General features: G+C 38.7%; 2 protein-coding genes across 6 annotated transcripts in view; one reads left to right on the top strand and one right to left on the bottom strand.

Annotated features, from left to right (window-relative positions):
- Positions 1 to 16,216, bottom strand: part of agbl4 (ATP/GTP binding protein-like 4) — a 262,269-nt gene extending 246,053 nt beyond the window's left edge. The window contains exons 1-2 of the mRNA XM_034882055.1: positions 16,113 to 16,216; positions 14,773 to 14,895 (exon numbers count right to left, since the gene is read on the bottom strand). Coding sequence (XP_034737946.1) covers positions 14,773 to 14,895; positions 16,113 to 16,158 — 169 coding nt within the window. The 5' untranslated portion in view covers positions 16,159 to 16,216. The remainder of the gene's footprint in view (positions 1 to 14,772; positions 14,896 to 16,112) is intronic.
- A 4,410-nt stretch (positions 16,217 to 20,626) lies between these two features.
- Positions 20,627 to 21,748, top strand: part of elavl4 (ELAV like neuron-specific RNA binding protein 4) — an 80,654-nt gene continuing 79,532 nt past the window's right edge. For 3 of the 5 annotated variants that reach the window (XM_034881399.1, XM_034881397.1, XM_034881398.1), the window contains exon 1: positions 21,229 to 21,276. In XM_034881399.1, coding sequence (XP_034737290.1) covers positions 21,229 to 21,276 — 48 coding nt within the window. Of the gene's footprint in view, positions 21,277 to 21,748 lie in introns of all 5 variants that reach the window. The other 2 variants (XM_034881396.1, XM_034881400.1) reach the window with 2 other exon arrangements.

The following is a 21,748-nucleotide window of genomic DNA, read 5'->3' as shown; positions in this document are numbered from 1 at the left end:
TTCATTAGAGAAGAAGTGTGCAGGGAGCTTTTTTGGATGAAATTTGTCCATCACAGCAGGAGGTTCCTGATGATGCCAGAATCACGATGCAGAGATGAAAACCAGGATGTCTCCATTTAGAAAGAAAGTACTCCCAACATACAGTACAGTGGGGCTCAAACGTTTGGGAACCCCAGGTAAAACATTTTATTAATGTGCATAAAGAACCCAAGAAAAGATGAAAATCTCTAAAAGGCATCTGATGACAGATTAGACATTTATATAATATGTTAGATTTTATTTCCATCATGTACACTTTCAAAATAACAGCAAACAAAAAAATGGCGTCTGCAAAAGTTGGGGCACCCTGCAGAGTTTATAGCATGCACCGCCCCCTTTGGGAAGATGAGACCTGAAAGTGTCATGGATTGTTCTCAATTATTGCCTGGAAAGACCAGATGATGTGAATCTTAAGGTTTGAAATGCCCAGACTCATCTGACCTTGCCCCAACAATTAGCACCATGGGTTCTTCTAAGCAATCTAGAAAACAGAAACTGAAAATAGTTGACGCTCACAAAGCAGGAGAAGGCTATAAGAAGATAGCAAAGCGTTTTCAGATGCCAATATCCTCTGTTCAGAATGTAGTTAAGAAATCGGGGTCATCAGGAACAGTGGAAGTTAAAGCAAGATCTGGAAGACCAAGAGAAATATCAGACAGAACAGCTTGCAGGATTGTGAGTCATCAGAAGAAAACCTCTTCTACGTCCTCACCACAAAGATTAGCGTTTGAAGTTTGAAAATGAACATATAGACCAGCCTGATGCATGGGTGAAACAAGTTCTGTGGACCGGTTAAAACAGAACTTTTTGGCCGCAATGAGCAAAGCTACAGTACTGTTGGAGAAGAAAGGGCACAGAATTTAATGAAAAGAACCCCTTTTCAACTGTTATGGATTGGGGTGGATCAATCATGCTTTGGGGTTGTATTGTATTGTAGCCAGTAGCACAGGAAACATTTCACAAGTAGAAGGAAAAATGGATTCAATAAAATTTCAGCAAATTTTGGATGATAACTTGATGCCATCTGTGAAAAAGCTGAAGTTAAAGAGAGGATGGCTTCTACAAATTATCCATTTGTAGAAGCCATCCTCTCTTTAACTTCAGCTTTCACCTAAACACACCTCAAAATCCACCGTGGATCACATCAAGAGGCTTAAACTGAAGATTTTGCCAAGGCCTTCACAATCTCCTGACCTCAACATAATTAAAAATCTATGGATAGACCTTAAAAGAGCAGTGTGTGACAGACCAGAAATCTCAAAGAACTGGAAGACTTTTGGGAGGGAGAATGGACGAAGATACCTAAAACAAGAATTGAACGACTCTTGGCTGGCTACAAGACGTGTTTCCAAGCAGTGATACTTGCCAAAGGTTTTAACTCCAAAGGTTTTTTGTTTTCTGTTATTTTGAAAGTGTAAATGATGGAAATAAAATATAACTTTTTGTGACACATTATACAAATGTCTAATCTTTCATTTGATGCCTTTTAGAGATTTTTCCATCTTTTCTTGGCTTCTTTATGCAAATTAATACAAATTTTTACCTGGGATGCCCAAACCTTTGCCTCTGGCAGTCATCCAGGAGTCATAGACCCGTAGTTACCTTCTTAACTTTTGTTTAACAACATATTGCATTGCCCCCAAGTGTCCAAAAATCTAGAAATGCATGTTTTTTGAAAGGTTATGAATGCAGTTTCCTTCTTTGCAAATTTACCTTTATGTGTTACGCTAAAAACAGAAAGAGACTCAAATGCAAGGCTCTAAGGAATGCAAACGGATTTATTAACTAAAAGGTGAGGGGAAGTGGGGAGGCAGATGCCAGGGACAGAGACAAAGGGACGGTAAGCTTGGGGAGTCGCAAAGGTGAGGATACTCAGGGAATGCGTGGGACAGCCAAGAGCCTGGAGCCGAGGAGAAGACACTGGAGCAGGGCGTGGAGATAGAGACAGGCTGGAGCAGGGTGGCGTTGGAGGAGGACCAAGAGGAGAAGTCATCTGACCGGAGACGGGAAACGGGAGAGGAGGTGATAACAGTGTGACTGGAGCAACGATCATGAAAGGATTGGTTGGAGAAACAATGTTGACATACTGTAGCTGATTGGAGATGGAAGGCAGGTGTGAGCGGCGGGAGCAAGTGGTTATGGATGAGACTCAGATGTGCGTTGTAAGCTGGCTTCAGCAGGAAGGAGAGTGAGAAAAAAAAGACACAGCAGGGACAAACAGGGAAGGCCAACAGAAAACTCAGAAAAATACTTAACAAAACAAATACTCACGGCCAGCCGGACCCCAATCATTACATTCTATTTCCCCTCTTCCAACTTTGTGCTGCTAAACAGCAATTTCCCTTGGGATAAACAAAGTTTTATCTTGTCTTCTTATCTTATAGTTAATGTAATGCTCTGTGGAAATTATGGTTAAAGATATCTTCAAATGTTTTTAATCTTCAAGATCTTCAATCTGTAGCAAAATTGCATTAAACATTTTTTTCAATTTTTAATAGTTTGTACTAAAAATTCCAATAGAGATAGATCATTGCCTATATGAGAGCTTCTTCACTATGATATAATGTTGGTTAGTCGGATTACGGGTCCAGACAAGTCTCCGTTTGAGAAATGGAACATGTTATGTATAAACGCCTCATTCAAACTGTATAAAGCTTTTTAAAGAAAATACAGAAAACAGTCTAATTAAAAAAAAAAATCCTCTTAAAACTTGAATAGATATTATTTTAGTATGCTAAAAACTACAACGCATTCCAACCTGTTCCCAAATAATAGATGTTTGAAATGTCCATAGAAAAAAAAAATCCTGATAACAACATTTGCCCCCGAGGAGTGAATTTCAATGCTGTTTACTTTGAGCGGTAGACCTACAAGATAGCTGCCTGAATTCAGACCAAAATGTATTCTATTAAAATGCTGCTCCTATCAGTATTTCACCCTTCACTGTATAAGCATATTCTGTACATGACTTTGTGTTATCAAACAAACCCTGGAACATCAATGAAGCTCAGCTCGCTGAGAGGTTTTCTAAATAAATCAGCAGAATAAACACAGGCATCTTGAAAAACATGAACTGGTAAAGCATTACAAATCCCAGCCATTTTCCCGAACTGTACAGTCTTGACTTGGATGAAAAATGAAACTGCTCTGAAACTGTATTTATGGCATCAGGAGCTGCTTTGAAATGAATTGCTGGATGAATCACAGAAAACTTGTGTCGTGCACAAGTTTAATGAGAAATATAAGAAGCCGCCTAGGTCAAGACTGAAAACTTCCCTTGCACATACGTACATATATACCAGTATTCGCATACACATACGGTGTATATATATATATATATATATATATATATATATATATATATATATATATATATATATATACATAACGTGAGAATGTGTATGAGTATGAATGTGAGTATGTATGTATGTGCGTGCTTAGTATGTATGTACAAAAGTTGACTTCCATGCACAGGACATGAACACAGGTCTCCTGGGTGAAAGTCAAGCCAACCATCCACCCCAACCTTCTACCACTTACACACACACATGCATACGCACATACAGACATACATACATACAGACATACATACGTAATTTAGGCCTGCACAATTCGGGAAAAATATTTTTTATAATCACAATTTTTTGGCTTAGAATTGATATCACGATTTTCTGCCACGATTCTTTTGATCACGACAAAACAAAACAAATTGGCAGTACCAAACATAGATTTGTTTCGGCACCTACAGCACATTGCGCATCACCACAAGCCTGTAGACGTAGATGCTTCCATTAAGAGAAGGGAGAGCACTGCAGCGCTTGGGAGCACCTATTTTATACAGTCTATGTTTAAAACTAACAGAAGAAAGTAGTAGCATTTGTGATGCAGTCAGCTCGTAAAATTAAATGAGAATCAAAGTCATCGTGAACAGGGTGAATCAAGATTGCGATTTTATAACAAATAATCCTGCAGGCCTTACATACATATAGTACATACTACATACCTACATACATACCTACATACATATATGTACATACTAAGCACGCACATACATACTCAAGCATGCATATACTGTATATATTGTACATACTTACACTACACTAATATACCCTCATACACATTCTTACAATATGAATGTGCATATGTACACGCATACGAAGTTATGTATGTTTATGCATAAAAGTATGCATGTGTGTGCAAGTGTTAAGAAGCAGCAGTGTTTCCAAAACATTGATTCTACTTGGGTGCCTCGCGCAGGTAGAAAGAATTAAAATCTTAAAATCTTTGCGGCCTAATGTGTCCCGAATGTCAGTTAACAGAGTGTGGTTGTTCGACCTCGCCGCGTCAGTCTCCTTCGCTCAAGCTTATCTTTATAATGGAGTTAACAACAGCCAATCGGAGTTAATTGTTGCTATCGAAAAATGTAGTTCTTCTCCCTGCAACTAATCATGAACTGTATCTGTAGGCCTAAGGCCTAATAAAACCCAAGATTCAGCTGGCTGTAAAAAATAAAACACTTTAAAAAACAAACTGGTATATATGTATGTGCAAGTGAAGTATTCAGAAACAGAATCATAAACAGAAATCTGTGTAGTGAACAGTGATGTTCCAAAGTACATTTAGAACACAACATTGCCTAAAGCCGGAATTTAGAAACAACAAGAAAGTTAAACAAGTTTGTGTCACATCCTTCAATACGGATAAAGAATCAAATATGCAAATGTTATGTTACAAATAGGCTATTTCTTATGCTATCCAGTGTCTGAATATTCCTCCCCTCAACCTTTCCAAATCTCGTAGCCACGCCGTTTATACAGTTGATAATCAAATCCTTTCATTACTCAAAGTTTCCAAAACAGCTTGCTGCTGCTAGCATTTGGTGACATTTTGAGAAGATGAGGTGCTGGCTCGACTCCCATGTATAATTCATATCACAACCATCAACAATTAACTTACAAAACACGGTGGTTGTTTGTACTACTTCCTGGCAGAGGAGGCATCTTCAACCACCGCAACGGAGCCAATGTGTTCACTCAGTGATTAGACCTGACCATATGCAACAGGACCGAGTGTCAGACAGGATTATTTCCCTGTTTCATTTGCTCTGCATATCATGCACTCCTACTGATATCACTTTTCACCTCCTATGGCAAACACTCAGTCAAGCCTTTATGAAGCCATGCAATAAATACAGAAAGTTGTGTGTAGTATGTGTAATTCTTAGATTGACCACCTTTGGAGTGTTTGTTCTGCTCAGACATGCAAATTTAGAGAAGGAATAACAAACGCGGTATTGAGAAAGATTTGTATATGTAATTATTCATTATACCTGCAATAACTTATACTAATAATGTTTTGGCCAATGTGGGTTAATATGACAAAGAGTACAGATAAAGATAAAGAGTAACATAGCATTCATTTGGAGTGTGTGTCTCTGTCTTAGGGAAGTCTAATAATCACTCTTTTAGCTCTGTTTTGCTTTTCACCAACTGGCTCCTACTCTTCTCCTATCTGGCTTAAGAAACATATGTTTCCCTCAGCTAGTCACTAACCTTTTCTCTCTGTTGTTTGATGAGGAGCAGGTAACATAGGGTGAGTTTTTGGACATTGATAGACCAATGCCAGGAAACCACAACAGTTACGACAGAGCCAAGTGATTATTCTGTGTTTGTCACTTCAAGCAACCCCTTTCCCAAACAAGTATGCAATTCATTGTTAATATATAAAAAGATATACTTGGTTTGAGTGTTTGAGTGCAAGTGTTTGAGCTTAGCAATGAGCCTGTTGGAAAGCTTCCCTCAGGGTCAAACCAATATAACACATCCCAACTCAGATGGCATGATATGGCCCAAAAAAGGGATATTAAACTGACAAAATATGCCAAAAGAAAGCCAGTGATAGGACATGATGATAATAAAAAAACAAAATAATAATAAAGTGTAATCTCTTATGGATACAAATGGCCAATAACTAGCATAAATCAAAAGCAATGGTCTCGCCAAAAGTCTCCAGATGACTCAAATTTATCTCCATTCTCAATACTCCTGACTTAAAAGAAAAGAGAGAGGAGAGGAGAGAAAACTGCTTAAAGGGAAACTGGAGAAGCCATTTAGTGATTTGAGCAGTGAAGCTTCTCCGCTGCCAAGGACATGTAAGAGAGACAGAGAGACTGGGAGTGCCTCTCAATACATCAGATGTCAGGAGTGCTCCCACCCACTCAGACAAATGGATCTCGTTTTATAAAGCCCATAACAGTTAGAGCGATCTAAGGTTGGTGAGCAAAAAATCAAACAATCAAAAGGCCAAATGAGTCAGGGCTGCACGATTATGGCCAAAATGATAATCACAATTATTTTGATCAATATTGAGACCACCATCAATTATCACAATTATTTGTTGATTTTAACTAAAAATGTTTTTGTCACATAGGCAATGACATCCATATTGTGCTACATTACTCTTATGTTGAAGTTGTATGTTGCACATACATACAGTTGCAACACATGTAAATGAAAATTATCTGAAATAAATACCCTATCCTATGATATATCCAAAAAAAAACGTATCTCTGAGAAAGCTCGTTCACTTGTTTCCAACAATAAGTGATTAAAAGTGCTAGGGGGAGAGGGGGAGAGGGGGAGAGGGGGAGTGTGATGGACGTATGCTTCTCACAGAGTGACGGCTGACTCATTATGACGGGGTCCAGCACGGGTTGAATGGCAGGTCAGCGGAGTTACACACAGGTGGTGTGTATGAAATGTCTGTACCGTTACAGCGCTGCGTTTTTATGAGCTATGATATTCTGCTCATGGGTCACATCTCTCGCCCAGGTCCAGCAGGCTCCGTCTCACACGCTACTATTCTACAAACTGAAGTTAGTTGCATTCAATAACTTCTTCTGTGCTTTGCGCCACGGCCATTTTATCAGCGGAAACACTGTTACGATTACAGGTTTGCCTCTCATGCTTAATAATATACAGCTGTGTTAATAATTTTTAAAACTGTGGACAAATGTAAGAAGTGTGGACCGGCCGCTGTGTCTCTGTTGCTGGGAAGCCGTGTGTGAGTGACGGGGGGCGGGGCTGCACGGAGAGTAAGAGGAGAGAGTAGAGGAGAGACCAAAATTAAACCATATCGATATAAACAACATTGCTTTGTTTGCGGAGAGGCAGAGGATGTGAGGACATTAGCAGCGGTGTGACCTAGAGGTAAAGTATTAGCTGCACCCTAGAGCCCTGTGAGCTAACAGACACTAACTAGCACTGGTCACTGCTGTTGTCTGAAAAACAACACAGACGGGACAAAATGTTGCGTTAACTAGTAAACTGGTAAACCTTGTGACCGACGTATGACCGACTGCTATCTGTTGTGTAAGTTTCCTCACGTTACTCTGTCCTCTGTCACTGTCTACATCTAGAAACTAAGCTGCGCGGTGCAGGGAACAACTCTGACTGGCCCAGGATCAGACAGTGGTTTACGGAGCGGTAGATTGGCTTTGCAAAACAACCCGGAGAGTTCTATGAGCAGAATGACGCTCAATTATTTAAATGTGTCATTCTGTTCACGATTTTGATCGTGTGAAGCCAAAACTGTGATTGTGATTAACATTCGATATATTGTGTAGCCCTAATATGAGAATTCTCAATCCTGAGTTACATTTTCATGTGTGGGGAGAATTATCAAAATTATGTTCATGTTGCATAAAAGAAATGTAAATTTCTATCCTTGGGCTGCCTTTCCTTCTGAGTTGTTTTATCAAAGATGGAGACAAGGCGAGGCAAAGAGCTGTATACTGCAGCAAGCTCAGGCCTCTCCAAAGCCACTTATTCTGAGCATCTAGCTTGATTGTTAAAACGTTTCCCCTCTTCTTTAATCAATGAAAACTTAACTACCTGATTCATGGAGCACTCTGGAGTATATAAATATCTTCTGACAAGCTTCAGACCACCAGCCACAAAACCTTCATCATCAGTAGAAATGTATTTTTCAACATTTATCTTCATTACTTATCTTCTGGCAGCCTTTTTTTCTTTATCTCGCCAATAGAGAAAATATGTATCCATTACTACACAGTAAATCTTTGAAGATCTGGAGCAATTCTATAAGGGGTTTAACAGAGGTGCCACAAGTCTTTCATGTGAAGGGCCAACATTTAGATGCATTGAAGGCCACGGGCAAAACGTAAATGTTGATGTTGAAGACTATTGTCATTTCTTGTATTCTTCATAGATTAAAAACAAACTTATGCATGTAATGTAATAGGAAGTGTAACAGCACTGTACTTTATATTGCCATAAAACTCAGATTAAGTACCTTTTAGCTTGCATAGTTTCATAGTCATTAAGGTTAGGTTAGGATTTTACAGCACTTTCAAAATAAGAGGAGAATAAGCATGAGCATGTTGAATGCGATGGCGGGCCAAAACAAAGGGTGCACGGCACATGCAAATTGGGCGGACTTTATCTATAATGTCAGAAGTGGAAACCACAATTTAGAAAAAGCCTTGTCATGAAGCATAAACACAGGCATTGGTCTACTTTTGACTTCACTCATGGTCATTAGGCCAGTGGTGAGCATTTACTCCCCTAACGTAATAATTTATAGTGTACTGCATAATCAGCCATGGTCCCGCTAGTCTGGCAATGCCACCTATCTAACCATACGGAATAATATCTAAACACTGTATTTTGTTAAATCAAAAAACAATGTGAAGATTATATTGAGTGATTACAATTTTGAATGAGAAACAGGAGGTGGACAAATACAATACTAAAATACTTTAGAACTTTAGACTTTTAGGAACAAAAATATGTAAGTCTCAAAGTCTCAAAAGGCCTCGACTATTCCTGTCCTAACTGACAGAAATACCAGCATGTGCATATGTGTTCTCCAGTCTGCCATGTGACTGTATTGACTGAACTGATTGTAAAGCCAGATGAGTCTATGAGTTGTGCTTATCAATGGACCCCATCAAACCCTTGTCACCTCTGGGAAATTTCTTTGACCATGCAAGACATTGTCAGCAGACAGCAGTCTGACTAATCAATGAGTGCTTAATTACATCTGGTGCAGAGTCCAGAGGTGCAGTAAAACAATATGCCCGCACTGACAGTGTCATCTTTTGTAGAGACAGATGGAACTTTAGTCAGCGACATTGTGAGAATCGACCACACAAAGGAATTTGGGACTGAGCTGAAAATGTCAACAGTTGGAGTGTGTGACAAAACAACTGTGTCAAGACAAGATAAGAATGTCATTTGGATTTCTCTTTAAAAAACAATTAGGCTTCTCTTATCACTTTCATGAATCTCTGCCTCTTGACACAATACACAACAATAGGCCAAGATTTACACTAATGTTTACAGATTAACAAAATGTTCTATTCTCTACCATAATTTTGCATTGTCCTTAGTAGTAAAAAGATGATCTCAACAAGTAAAACTCTATTTGCACATGGGGTTTAATGAACATTTACATATTGCTCTTTACACAGTCAACTAAAGCAATAAGTAAGGTTTGCTGTGACTTAAAAAAATTGTCATAATGTTAAGTTGTTCTGTATAAAACACTTCATAGTGGGGGTCACCATCATGCTGTATGTTATCTTTAAGCAGAAACAAAAAAAGGCTTTTAACGGTTTAAAATAACTCTGTGTCAGACCTGTTGGCGGAGACACCTACTGTATGTAAATCGGTGGGCCATCACTGACTTGATCAGCATAGAGCTGACAACAAAGTGAATTAAGCCTCATCTAAATGTAAATTAGGTTTTATACCTTTGGCAAACAGCTTACATAACCACTGTCTATTCTAATAAACCAATTTGATTTTATTCTGTGCTATACAAATGCAACAAAATAAAATCTGTGCTTTAAAAAAATGCGCACGGGATGCAGATAGCTGTCGACCAAAGGGAGGTAAAAAGGGGGGCAGAAATGTCACTGAGTTATTGGTCTGCAGAAATTTCAAATGAAAATGTCTGCTTGAAATATCGCGTTTTGGCCCTTCAATCTGGTTTCAGAGGAGTAAGATAGACATAGTCTGTCATGAAAGACCATTTCAACGGCCAATAAGAAATCCACATGCATAAAAAACAGCAGTTAATTTAATAAGCACTACAGATACTTCAGGTATGCATACTGTCCTATCAAGAGTGAATATGAGCACTAAATCTACTGTAAAAACCATATGGCATGCTCCTGGTTATAAGAACCAATGTTTAGTAATTGTATGTATACCTCACACACAAAAACACCTCCACTGAATAAAATACATTCATTCTACCAATACTGGACAAATACTGTAATAATACTGTTTATAATATTAAAGTTTCACCTCAACTCAAATTAGTAAATTTTCCTCTTTGTGCTTAATTTATAAAATACTTCATGGTCTGGCGCCACCTCCATTGCTGGAGTTTATTAAATATAGACAAACGCGGATCACCAGGGCGGTGGTAAACAGGGACTGTGAGGTTCCTTTCAGAAAAACCTCCTTCAGCCAGAATGCACTATCTATTAAAGGCAGTGCATTATGGAACACACTTCGTCCAGCTATAAGGGAGTGTCCCACTCTAGCCTCCTTTAAGATCCAGGTAAAGCTGTGGCTTAGAGCTAACCAAACGTGTAACCACTGCTAACTAACTTGTATTTCTATTTTTCTATTAATGAATCGTCTTGTTTTTCTTTTTTTACTGTCGTCTTGTTGATTTTCTTTTTTTTATATCCTATGTCTTTTGTGTAAACTCCAACCTGCCTATTGGACTGCAGATGGAAATTAGCCCTTGGGCTACAATCTGGCACATTTACATGTACTGTTGTGCATGTTCATCAATGTGCATTGTCCTGAATGAATAAATAAATTAAAAAAAAAATAATTAAGGCTGGGCAATATGAAGCTATATATCATAAAAACGATATAAAAATGTCTATTGATATATTTTTCTAGATTGTTTCTATCGTTATGTCAAAAAGCCAGCAGCTAAAATGCATCGTCCAAATGCGTCATTTAGACAACACTTTCCATTCTGATCCTTGCACGTTATGCTAATTTTGCACTAAAGTTCTAAAAAAAAATGAGAAAATATTTTTGATTTGTCAAGTATTTAATTCACACAGAGCTATACAAAATAGGCTTTACCATGTGGTTTTTGCATAAAAAAAACTATTTATTTACTGCATTACTAGAAAACATGCTTGATATATACAGAAACTTTATCGTGATATTAAATTTTCCACATCGGGATAGAAGATTTTTGCCATATTGTTCAGCCCTACCTCAAATGCATTAGCAAATATTTAGAGCAACAAAAAAAGAACAAGGGATACAAAGGCAACGATTCCACAGTTTCACCAATCTCAAGTCAAGTTTGTTTGACTTATAGAATGTGACTGTTTTCTAAGTAAGAAATCAGTAGTGAAAGATAATCACAGGTGTTGTCCAGTTTATATGATGCCAGTTTTTATCAATAGTTTCATAACATCCTCGTAAACCACATTAAAATACAGCATGTTTTTCAATTTGGCTAGCCCGATACACAAAAAGAAGTGAGGTTGGTAAGATATCCATGCATTATTATTAAAAATGTAAATATTTCAGTTTTCTATTTCATTAAAAGTCAATTAAACACATATGTGAATGTAAATATATATGTATTCTTTACAGAAGCACGTTAATTTAATCATAATATAGCAGAGGTGTTTGGGTTTATATAACAATGGGGATAATCACTTTAAGAAAGAATAATGTCAATGAACATGTTTGCAATAATTAGAAAACTATTAGAGGTAAATAACTGCTTGGCACAAGTGATCCAGGCATATAGAGAGTATACTGTGAAAGAAGCACAGTACAATAACTATTGTGTTGAAAATCAACACTTTTGTTGACACTTTTTATCAACGTTTTTAACTTTTTCTTACGTTTTTGTCTCTTTTTTCAACAGTTTTGATGCTTTGTTTTCAATGTTTGTCACTTTTTTTGACGTTTAACACTACGTAACACTAACTTATTAACTTTAGTTTTACAGTTATTTTGGGAATTTATGGTCAATCTCATTTTTAGGAAGTTTTACCTAATGTTTGAGTTAGAAAAGCAGAAATTAGGAATTATTTAGAATAAAATTAAAGGAATGTATGTTGATGGGTAATCACAGACTGGAATATGTCAACTTTTACTCAATATGCTTTCAAAACCACTTGAAAATGACAGTAGAGATTTGTACTTGCCAGAGAGCGTTGTGTGGAATCAATCATGTTATTTGGGTAATTGGGTAGTTAAAAAAAAAACAATGATACAGGAAAACAGGTCAATTTAACTCTAGTCCAACATGAGGGATGAACTAATATCAAGGCTGACTTTACAGTAGTCTGTTTGATTTTCATCTAGTTAATTGTCTGTTAATTTCCCATCTATCAAAGAATGAGTTAAAACAATGGTGATTGAGCATATGACCCAGAAACAAAAACGCGTGTATTTGCTGCTTTGCCAAGTAATACAATCTTACACTTTTCTTAAGACTGACAGGTGTGCACGTTGTTATTTTTGGAACCGAAGAGGTTGAAATGTCCGTTTATGAAAAAAGCCACCCAGATGTAAACGTAGTCTTAGTGGCTTTTTTGTTGTTGTATTTAAATGATTATTCTTTGGGCTTTTCCGCCTTTATTTGACAGGACAGCTAGGGGAAAAAGGGGAGAGAGAGGGGGAAGACATGTAAGAAATCATCAAAGGTTGTACCCGAACCCCGGACCTCTGTGTCAATGCATAAACCTCTCGGTACATGTGCGCCCGCTCCACCACCGTACCAACCTGGCCACATTAGTGGCGCTTCAGCAGGGGTTGGTCTGTATTGGTCTGCCACGCATGCCCAGGTGGAGCTTGTCACTGCCGATTATACTGCGTTCCATTGTACTGTAGTGTAGTGTAATAATTAGGAACTTCCGACAAAGAAAGATGCAAAGAAATGGTACATTTATCGGGCACCTACATTTTCATTACTGCTGAATCACAATAACCAACAGAGAACATAAACCGTTCAACTTTGAGTCCAAAGCAAAATAAACAAAAAATAAACCTGTCCTCCCTGTGATGAACCACCCTCTTCCCACGAAGTGGCTTTTGGGGACAAACATTACATCTTACCGCCAAAGCTGCCGCTGGAAACAACCTAGCTCAATCTTACGGACTACAACTTTAAAGTAAATCAGGAATGCTTAAATGAAACAGCAATAGGGAATTCATTTGACATTAGCTGGCAAACGTCAATTCATCCCCCCCATTCTAACTTTAGTAATCCATCTGGAAAGAGATTATTATCAATTCCATAAATCATTCAGGAGATACATCCGGAGCCAGAGACACTGGTATGTTAGCTGATCTCAGTGTGGAAGCTTAGCGCCCATTAATCAATGTATGAGCTACTCTGGACATTTCATATGGGAAAAAAGGCAAATTTATATATATTAAAAAAAAAGGAACTCACCACATATCTCAGCACAATCCTCCTAATGTAACATATTCAGGTCTTTACGCCCAGGCTTTAGATATGCGGTCACCTTCATATCTAATCTGTTGTGTACAAAACTTTGCATTTGCGTCCCCTGTTGAAAAATAAAATAGGGGATGCTAACCTATTTTATTTTTCATCCCTTTATTTGCCAGATTGTTTTTCTTTGTGTAAATGGATTAGTAGTAGGCCTAGGGTATGTAACAACTGTACTTATTTGCATTCTCTAACTCAGAGAAACAACGTAACTGTAAAACTCTACTGTGGCGAACAACTCTGACAGTGACACCAAGAACATCAGAAAGTAAACATATCTCAGTCTGCAGAAACCAAAATGGGCTTGTCTGTGGAAATATGAAATCTGCGTGCTATCTGAACCTAATCTCCACACACAGATTCTGTCCCAGAGAGACCAGCTGATTCCTTGATTTACTTTGCCTTCTTGGTGCATGAGTGTGTGTTCGGGTCAAACCAGCTGATCTTGTCAATTGTAAAAAAGTACTTTATATCAATTAACATCAACTCTGTTTTAACTGTTTTAATACACAGCTGTTTCAAGAAGGAAATATCTCATGACTCATAATTTTATAATAATCCAGTTTTGATAAAACAAAGTCATCTCTGTATGAGCTACAGTTCTGAGTGGATGTTATGGATTCTAGTTGTGGTGGCAGTTTTTATACTATCAGATGCAGAACAAAGAGGCAACAGATGCTGTTTTTTGGTCATTTTGTAGTTTGGAGTCAAATACGTCACATCATAGTACATGTCACAATACATGCTATATAAAACAAACTCATATAACAACTCATAATGTTGTTGCACATTCAAAGTTTTACGAGAATGGTTGCACGATTCCAAAATGTTCAAACATGTATAGGGATGTTTATAGTTAGGTTAAAGGAATTGTTAATGTGTGTATTGAATTTTGTGACTGACAAGCCAAAGCCTGATATATAATAATATAATCTATAATAATAATAATAATAATAATAATATCCACCTATTCAGTGGATGCATTTGCTGTCTTGGCGTGAATGAGGGCCCATACAAAACCCTGCACTTGAGCTCGAAATTATTTGCAGCCACCATTGACCATAGTAGGGACCCTCACTTCCAAATAAATTTGTCACTGACATGATAAAAAATATAAAAACATTTAATGGATTAACACTTAACTTCCACCTTCTTTTTGTCACTTATTTGGCATTTTTAAAGTTTACTACTCACCACTCTCAAAGCACGCATCAAAAATGAGATGTCCTTTACGCGGAGCTCCTGAATAACCTGGTGGGCTCACCATCAGTTTGTTCACATTTCCCACCAAGGCATCCTCTCCTCCAGTGTCACTGCCTGAAGAACAGATGCAATATGCAGGAATAAGACGAGTCTCATTTTATGCAAAAGGTCTGTTCAGTAAGCCCTTTATAACTTCATTTAAGGGTGTAAGCCCTTAGCTTGTAGATAAATAAAACACTCATCCAGAATAACAGTCATGGATTGTTAAACCTTAAAGTAAAAACACACAGTATGCCGCAATGCAATGTCTAACCACTAAACTCAAATTATGGATACAAAATTATGTAAATTATTTCAAAGTTAAATTATGCACTTCTGAAAAAGTGATGTATACACCTTTCTAAGAGTAAAATGTGTCAACTTTAAACTGTTAGCAAAGCAGTTTATTTTAGCACAAATAAACAAGCATAGGTTGAAATAAATCTTTGTTTTGTGTTTGCATCACAAATGGACAATATAAACAATTTTGCTTAAACGTGCGGCTTTGTTTGCTGTTTTTGCATTGTAAAAAAGTAAAAGCTGTACCTTTTATTTTGCAACCTTTTTTGATTACCATTATATGCACATTACAAATCCAATTACTGTATAGTTTGCGTTATACTAGATTGAAAGAAGTCTTCTGCAGCAACATAAGGCATCACAAACTTGGATTTGTCTATTAGTCCATATATACAATGATACATCCATTGTGTTATGTTCTTATTCTGTGTTATGTATTTACTGTCAACAGTGGTTACCATTTTGGCCATTTGTTCGCGGATTATGGCTTTAATTTAGAATTTTAACGGACAAAAAACCTAATTACAGTAGTACCAACAGCTATCTTATGAGCTACACAGCAGTTAGCAGGTGGAACTATCCCTGACATATTGCTAGCTAGCTAGCAGATACCCTTAGCCACTAGCGTTACACCTGCAATAACGTCAACGTTAGGCTATTGCACGCTCTCCCAAAGTGAAGTGAACATGCCAGCAGTTTTCCAAATGATTTCTGTGATGTGCATTTCCAGCATACCGTTAGTTGTATGGTTTGCTACTGTCTGTATGTAGCAGCAATGCTAGCTCCTAACACACACAACGTGACATGACTCTTGTTTACATCATTGTACCTGCTAGCTAGCAGGTTAGCACATTTCACGTTAGCGTCAATATAAATACACAGAGCAAGCGCGAAACATGCAGTTAATATATGTCAGACAACTGGGCATCAACAGCGTCCTTTTGCTCGCATAGCAATGAAGAATAAACCAGGTAAGGCTCATATTTACACACCAGTCTCGACGTCTCTAACAGTATTCTCCTCCATCTTCCTTTCCATCCTGTTACAGAGCAACCGACGCTCCAAGTGTGTTACCACGGCAACGGAGCAGGAGGAAGAAGGAGAGGTGCTGTCATGTCCAGCAGTACACCGCTGCAGAAACACCACATAAGTTTGCAGATGCAGTGCATATAGGTAAGCTAAGCTAAGTTAAATTAAATGTAGTAAAATACCAGAATATTAACAGACACTTGTTTGGATTTTGAAATTCTGAACTTAGATTTAAGTAGACTTACACACAGCAAACAAATGAGGAAATAAATGCATCTCAGAAATGGTAATGAAACTCGTTTTCTGTAGGATAGTGCTAATTTCTAGTCTCAAGCTCAGGAAAACTTTTGATAAAGATAATAAGTCAGATTTTGTATCTACAGCCTACATAATTGACACTTAATATTGTGATTAGGGAAAGTGTTCAAATGCCAATGTGAAACATGGTAGCCTATACTTACAACATTCACATTCAGCAGGCAACACTAAACTAGCAATGACTCCCATTACACCTCAGTATATCATACACGCCTCACTTTTATTACAAGCATACCTGCATTTTTAATAGTATTTTCACAGAAGAAAGCCAATCATTGCCAGTAGCAGCCAGACATTCTGTATTATCCTGCAGATTGATTAAAGCTGGAGGTTTTCTAGACAATTGGAGCATAGATGTCATCAAGGCCAATCAAGCCTGGCCCTATTCCTTTCCCATTACAAAGGCTGCACCTGATTAAGTACATCAAATGAGCAGTCGCACAGCTCCTGGAGCAAGAGGCATACAGGCTGCTGCTAATTTACAGGTTATAAGCTGCGTGTAACAAGACCAAATGAATAAGACCAGGGAGATGGCAATGATTTTTCTCTGTGTGATCTGTGTTTGATGGCAAGCATCAACAGGCCGCTGAGTAGATAGATCAGACTGATTATTTCTCAGATGACAGGAAGAGAATACAGAGCTGCTGTATAATATTTCGTTAAAATTGAAAATTGAAAAGCTGTCCTCCATGCTATGTCACTGCTTTAACACTATGCCAATTAAAGAACCCTATGGTGGTACACACATTCATTTTCAAGAGGGAGATTGAAATTGAATTATGGACCATGAGAAAAATGAATTATGCACTACATGTTTCCCTTGTTTCTCAGCTCTTATCAAAATAGAGAAACTACATGGGAACAGTTGAATTTACTGCAAGACCCTGGCTTGTCTCCTCCAGAGTTGGAGCACTTGAGATAACACTTGATGTTGGCAACCTGATCTTATGGCTGAAACACACATTTGGTTGTTGGCTTGTAAAAGACAGAATTTGAGCATAATTATTACAAAACATAACAAGATATGTCAGACATTTTTGTCCTAAGCTGTGGCCCTGTTAACCTTAAAGGGACACTGAAATTAAAGTCCCAGTTAAAAAACAACAACAACAACAACAACATATAATTAAATCTTCTCAATGCAAACAATTAGATGTCAGATTGCAACCTACTAAACAATGGTGTCCAATGCTGGAACTTAAACTTCATAACTCAACATGCAGTTTGGTGCCTTAGTGATGTTAAAATGTGTAGGAGTTTTATAACCGCAAAAATATTTGTGTCTTGATGGCTTTCCTTTTCTTTTGAAGCTCTGTTCTTTAATGGTGTGTCCTCCTTTAAAACAAGTTTGAAGGGGGAAAAAAAGCAACACTTTCAACAATAACCCCTCTACATTCTGCCATATGAACATGATTGCATATCGTATTGTGTCATGGTGTCTGCCAAGTGCAGCAATGATTTAATGAACATCCGTCACTGTAAAACAGGATAACAAGAAATAGAAGTATGGTTGACACTGTGGTCTCTGAAATTTTAATTATCTCTCAGGAGAGTGTATTTTTACATGTTTATCAAAACATGTTTGACCTCTAATGATTAGTGAACATTTGAATGTGCTTCACATGTAGACAATCCCTGTCATGGTTATATACAGGATCTACAGTAACATTAACAAATTGTGGCTATTTTAAGCATGGGTAGCTACTGACTGGAGGACACAGCGCACCATCACAATCTTGTGCAGAACATGTCAGAAACCCCTCAGGGAAACAGTAGCTTTGGCACAACAAAAGTATTTTAAGCCTTGCTTTTCATTCTTTCAGAAAGATACGTTTTCTTCTAAACTGTGAAATGATCAAATAAGTCAGTGCTTGTAGCTCTGTACCATAAATGAAAGACAAAAATGTGTTTATGTTTCCAGCCTGAAGCTCAATGTGCGTGCGTACGTGCGTGCATGTGTGCGTGAGTGTGTGCATGCGTGGGTGCTTGTGTGTGTGTGTGTGTGTGTGAGACGGGGGAGCAAAAATCTATGTTTTTGTATTTGTATTCCAGCAAGTACAGGGAAACCCTTTTGACTGTGGCCAGCTGACGACCTTCACACATAAAGTCCATCATCAATGAAGACGGAAGTCATGCAAAAATCAAAACACAGGCCACTAGTGGCAGTGAGTCGAAGATGGGTGGTTGTGAGGAGCAGGGAGTGTGTGTGTGTGTGTGTGTGTGGGGGGGGGGGGGGGGGGGGGGGGGGGGGGGGGGGGGGGGGCAGAGACCAGCGGGCAGTACACAGAGAATCACTATGGTGACAGGAATCAGAGGGCTCAGGAGAGTGAGGGCTTGGTCAGGGAGGAAGGCTTGAGAGGCAGCTGACTGAAGAATCAGCCCTCACTCTGGATGATTCACCTGACAGCTCCCCCCAGGGCTTTGCCGGACCAGCCTTCCCCAGAGACCGTGGGCTTTACAGAACAAGGATGTGGCTAGTAGCCCTTTACCGAGGAAAAAAATGGAATTGAAGCCAAGAGTGCAAAACATTGCTAAAACACAGTGATGTTGTTGATGATACTTTCACAAATCCTGCTACTGACGAAAATGTAAAAAGAGGAAAAAATGTGCTAATTAAAACATGTAAACAATATTACATGCCACATCCTTGATAAGTGTGAGTCTCTCTCCATATTTTTCCTTTTCCTGTTTTACATAAACACCCGTTAAAACTAACAGTTTGCTAACACATCCTCTGCTTTGTACCCTCTCTTCTCTCTTTTTCCGTCACTTCCTCTCTCAGTCCCTTTCTCCCTCTCTCTCTCTGCTATGCTGGACAGTGTCGGCCTAAACAGATGGTTCAGTGTCAATAGGCTGCTATTGACTGGCCGCTCTCCCCACTCTGATCCAAGACAGCAAAAAGCACATTCAAAGCACTGGGAATAAATCTGTTGCCAAAATGATGGAGCCGTGAGTAAGACACCACTAAGATTAGCATTAGTGAAGATGATGGCAATCCCAATCACTGTCAGCATCCTTTTCATAAAAAATGTTGTGTTCCGTTATTTTCTCCTCTAGCATAGGCTTGAATTTTATAAACATTTTTGACTTACATGCAGATATAGAACACTGTAAGTCATACTCTGAAATCTCTCATGTGTCATTGACTTCAAAAATCCAGTGAATCATTTCCTTGGCACAAGTCTCCCTAATCTTTTTATTTTCCTTGTTTACTTGTTCCGTAGTTGGGATCTCCTGCCATGCCTGTGACTAGCTGCTTCGTCATCTCTGTGCCACACCCTGCTGAGTAAAGGACAACAACCTGACCTTGATGCTTACATCAGCCCAACCTTTACTTTCTATCCTCTTCTTCCTATAACTCAGAGGTAGCATTTTAGTACACTCTCTTTAGGTTACACTTTGAAAGTGTACAGGCTTTACTACATTCTATTACTTCACATGTACCTGTCACAAAAACACCTCCAAGTAAGTGCTGAATTATTTCTTTCCCAAATTCTTTCATGGTCCTGTTCCACTGAATCCACAATTAATAGCCATAATAAGATAGTAGAACCAAATAATATTAGTCCTCACACACCCCCTAACCAATCCCCTTATCCCTGTCTGTAAGTTTCATCTGGTCAGGTAGTGAGAGCTGCTATATTAACTGCAAGTGTTTCTTTACCATTTTTAATCTGTGTTTTATAGACACACTGAAGAGAGGAAAATCCAAAAGATAGGAGTGGAACGGAGAGGAAGGGATGTGGAAGCAATGGTGACGCTGTTGCTTTAACAATCTTCTCACCTTGATTCCACAATTAATAACCATAATAAGATAACAAACCTAAAGAATATTAGTCCTCACGCACCACCTAACCAATCCCCTTACCATTGTCTGTAAGTTTCATCTGGTCAGGCAGTGAGATCCGCTATATTAAGTGCAAGCGTTTCTTCACCATTTATATCTGTGTGTTATGGACACACTAAAGAGAGGAAAATCCAAAAGATAGGAGTGGCACAGAGAGAAAGGGATGTGGCAGCGATGGTGTCGCTGTTGCTAGAACAGTCTTCCCACCTTGTGGTAGCACAGTGAACTGTAGCTGCATCGATGCGTGAGCAAAAGGAGGAGGAGAGAGAGAAAGAAAGAGAGAGATGCAGAGAGAGATGGAGTGAGAGCAAAAGAGCGAGCTATTGGGAGTGAGACAGTGAGAGAGAAAGAGAGAGAGAAAGAAAGAGAGAGAGAGAGAGAGAGAGAAAGAGAGAGCAAAAGGGAGGGGAGTTTAAACTAAGTGCTATGTTTTGGGACAGGCTAATCTGCTAGCGAGCAGTGTGAGGATCGGAGCGTATTGTGTGAGCCAGTGTGCGGGGGACAGATAAGGGAGCCAGCCAGCCCGCCAGCCCGACCCACCGACTGCCTGACTGCCTGTTTTAATGTGCTGACTCTGGGGAGATTTAAAAAAAAAAAGCAGCATATTGACTCCTTAGACTTGTGCGGAGACCGTGGGCACAAACGCCACCACTACAGCCACAGTCAGCAGAGGTGCATCCAAAGACAGGAGAGAAAGAAATTAAAGAGCACTGAAAAATCACAACAAAAATCTGAAAATTTAAGAGGATTTTTTTTTTTTTTTATCCCCCCTCTTTTTTCAATTGATTTGATTTTTTCGTTCTTTTTTGTGTTCCCGGGACTGACTCCCAGCCGTAGAGAAGAAAACGGGGAGCAAAGAACTGAAGAGAATCTCAAAATAAAAGGACAGAACGAAAAAAGCAGCGAATCTAAACATGTTCGAAATAAGCCGAACACTCAACGCCGCTTTGTTGAGCAATGAGGTAAAGAGATTTGGATTTGCTTTTTTCTCCACACTTCACCTGTGCATGTCTGCTGCCAACCGTTGTGTCATGTGTGTAATTGGATGTCCGTGTGTGTGCTTGTCCGTACACTTTCGTATGCTCATAGCCCGAAGACAGAGGGAATGATTGATAACAGCAGCTGTTTAATACATTTGTCCGACACCATAGTAGGTACGGAGAAAAAGGGACTGCACCTCTTCTCACACTCATTCTTGCTCGTGAAAATATATCCTCCTGTTGTAACAAAACCAAGGTAGCGATCAACACCTTCCAACATAAGCTTGTCAGTGAATTTGCCCACCTGGGGCTAAAACTGTGTGTGCCATCATGTGCACGTGCAGTATGTATGTAAATACGAGTGTGTATGGCTGTATGGGTGTGTGTTCACACATGCATTTGTGTGAGAGCAAAGTGTTCTGTAATTCCCCTCTACCTCCTCTTTCTTCATGTG

The sequence above is a fragment of the Etheostoma cragini genome, chromosome 9 (assembly GCF_013103735.1).
Source record: "Etheostoma cragini isolate CJK2018 chromosome 9, CSU_Ecrag_1.0, whole genome shotgun sequence".
NCBI lineage: Eukaryota > Metazoa > Chordata > Actinopteri > Perciformes > Percidae > Etheostoma > Etheostoma cragini.
This window is presented reverse-complemented; position numbering and strand designations above follow the sequence as displayed.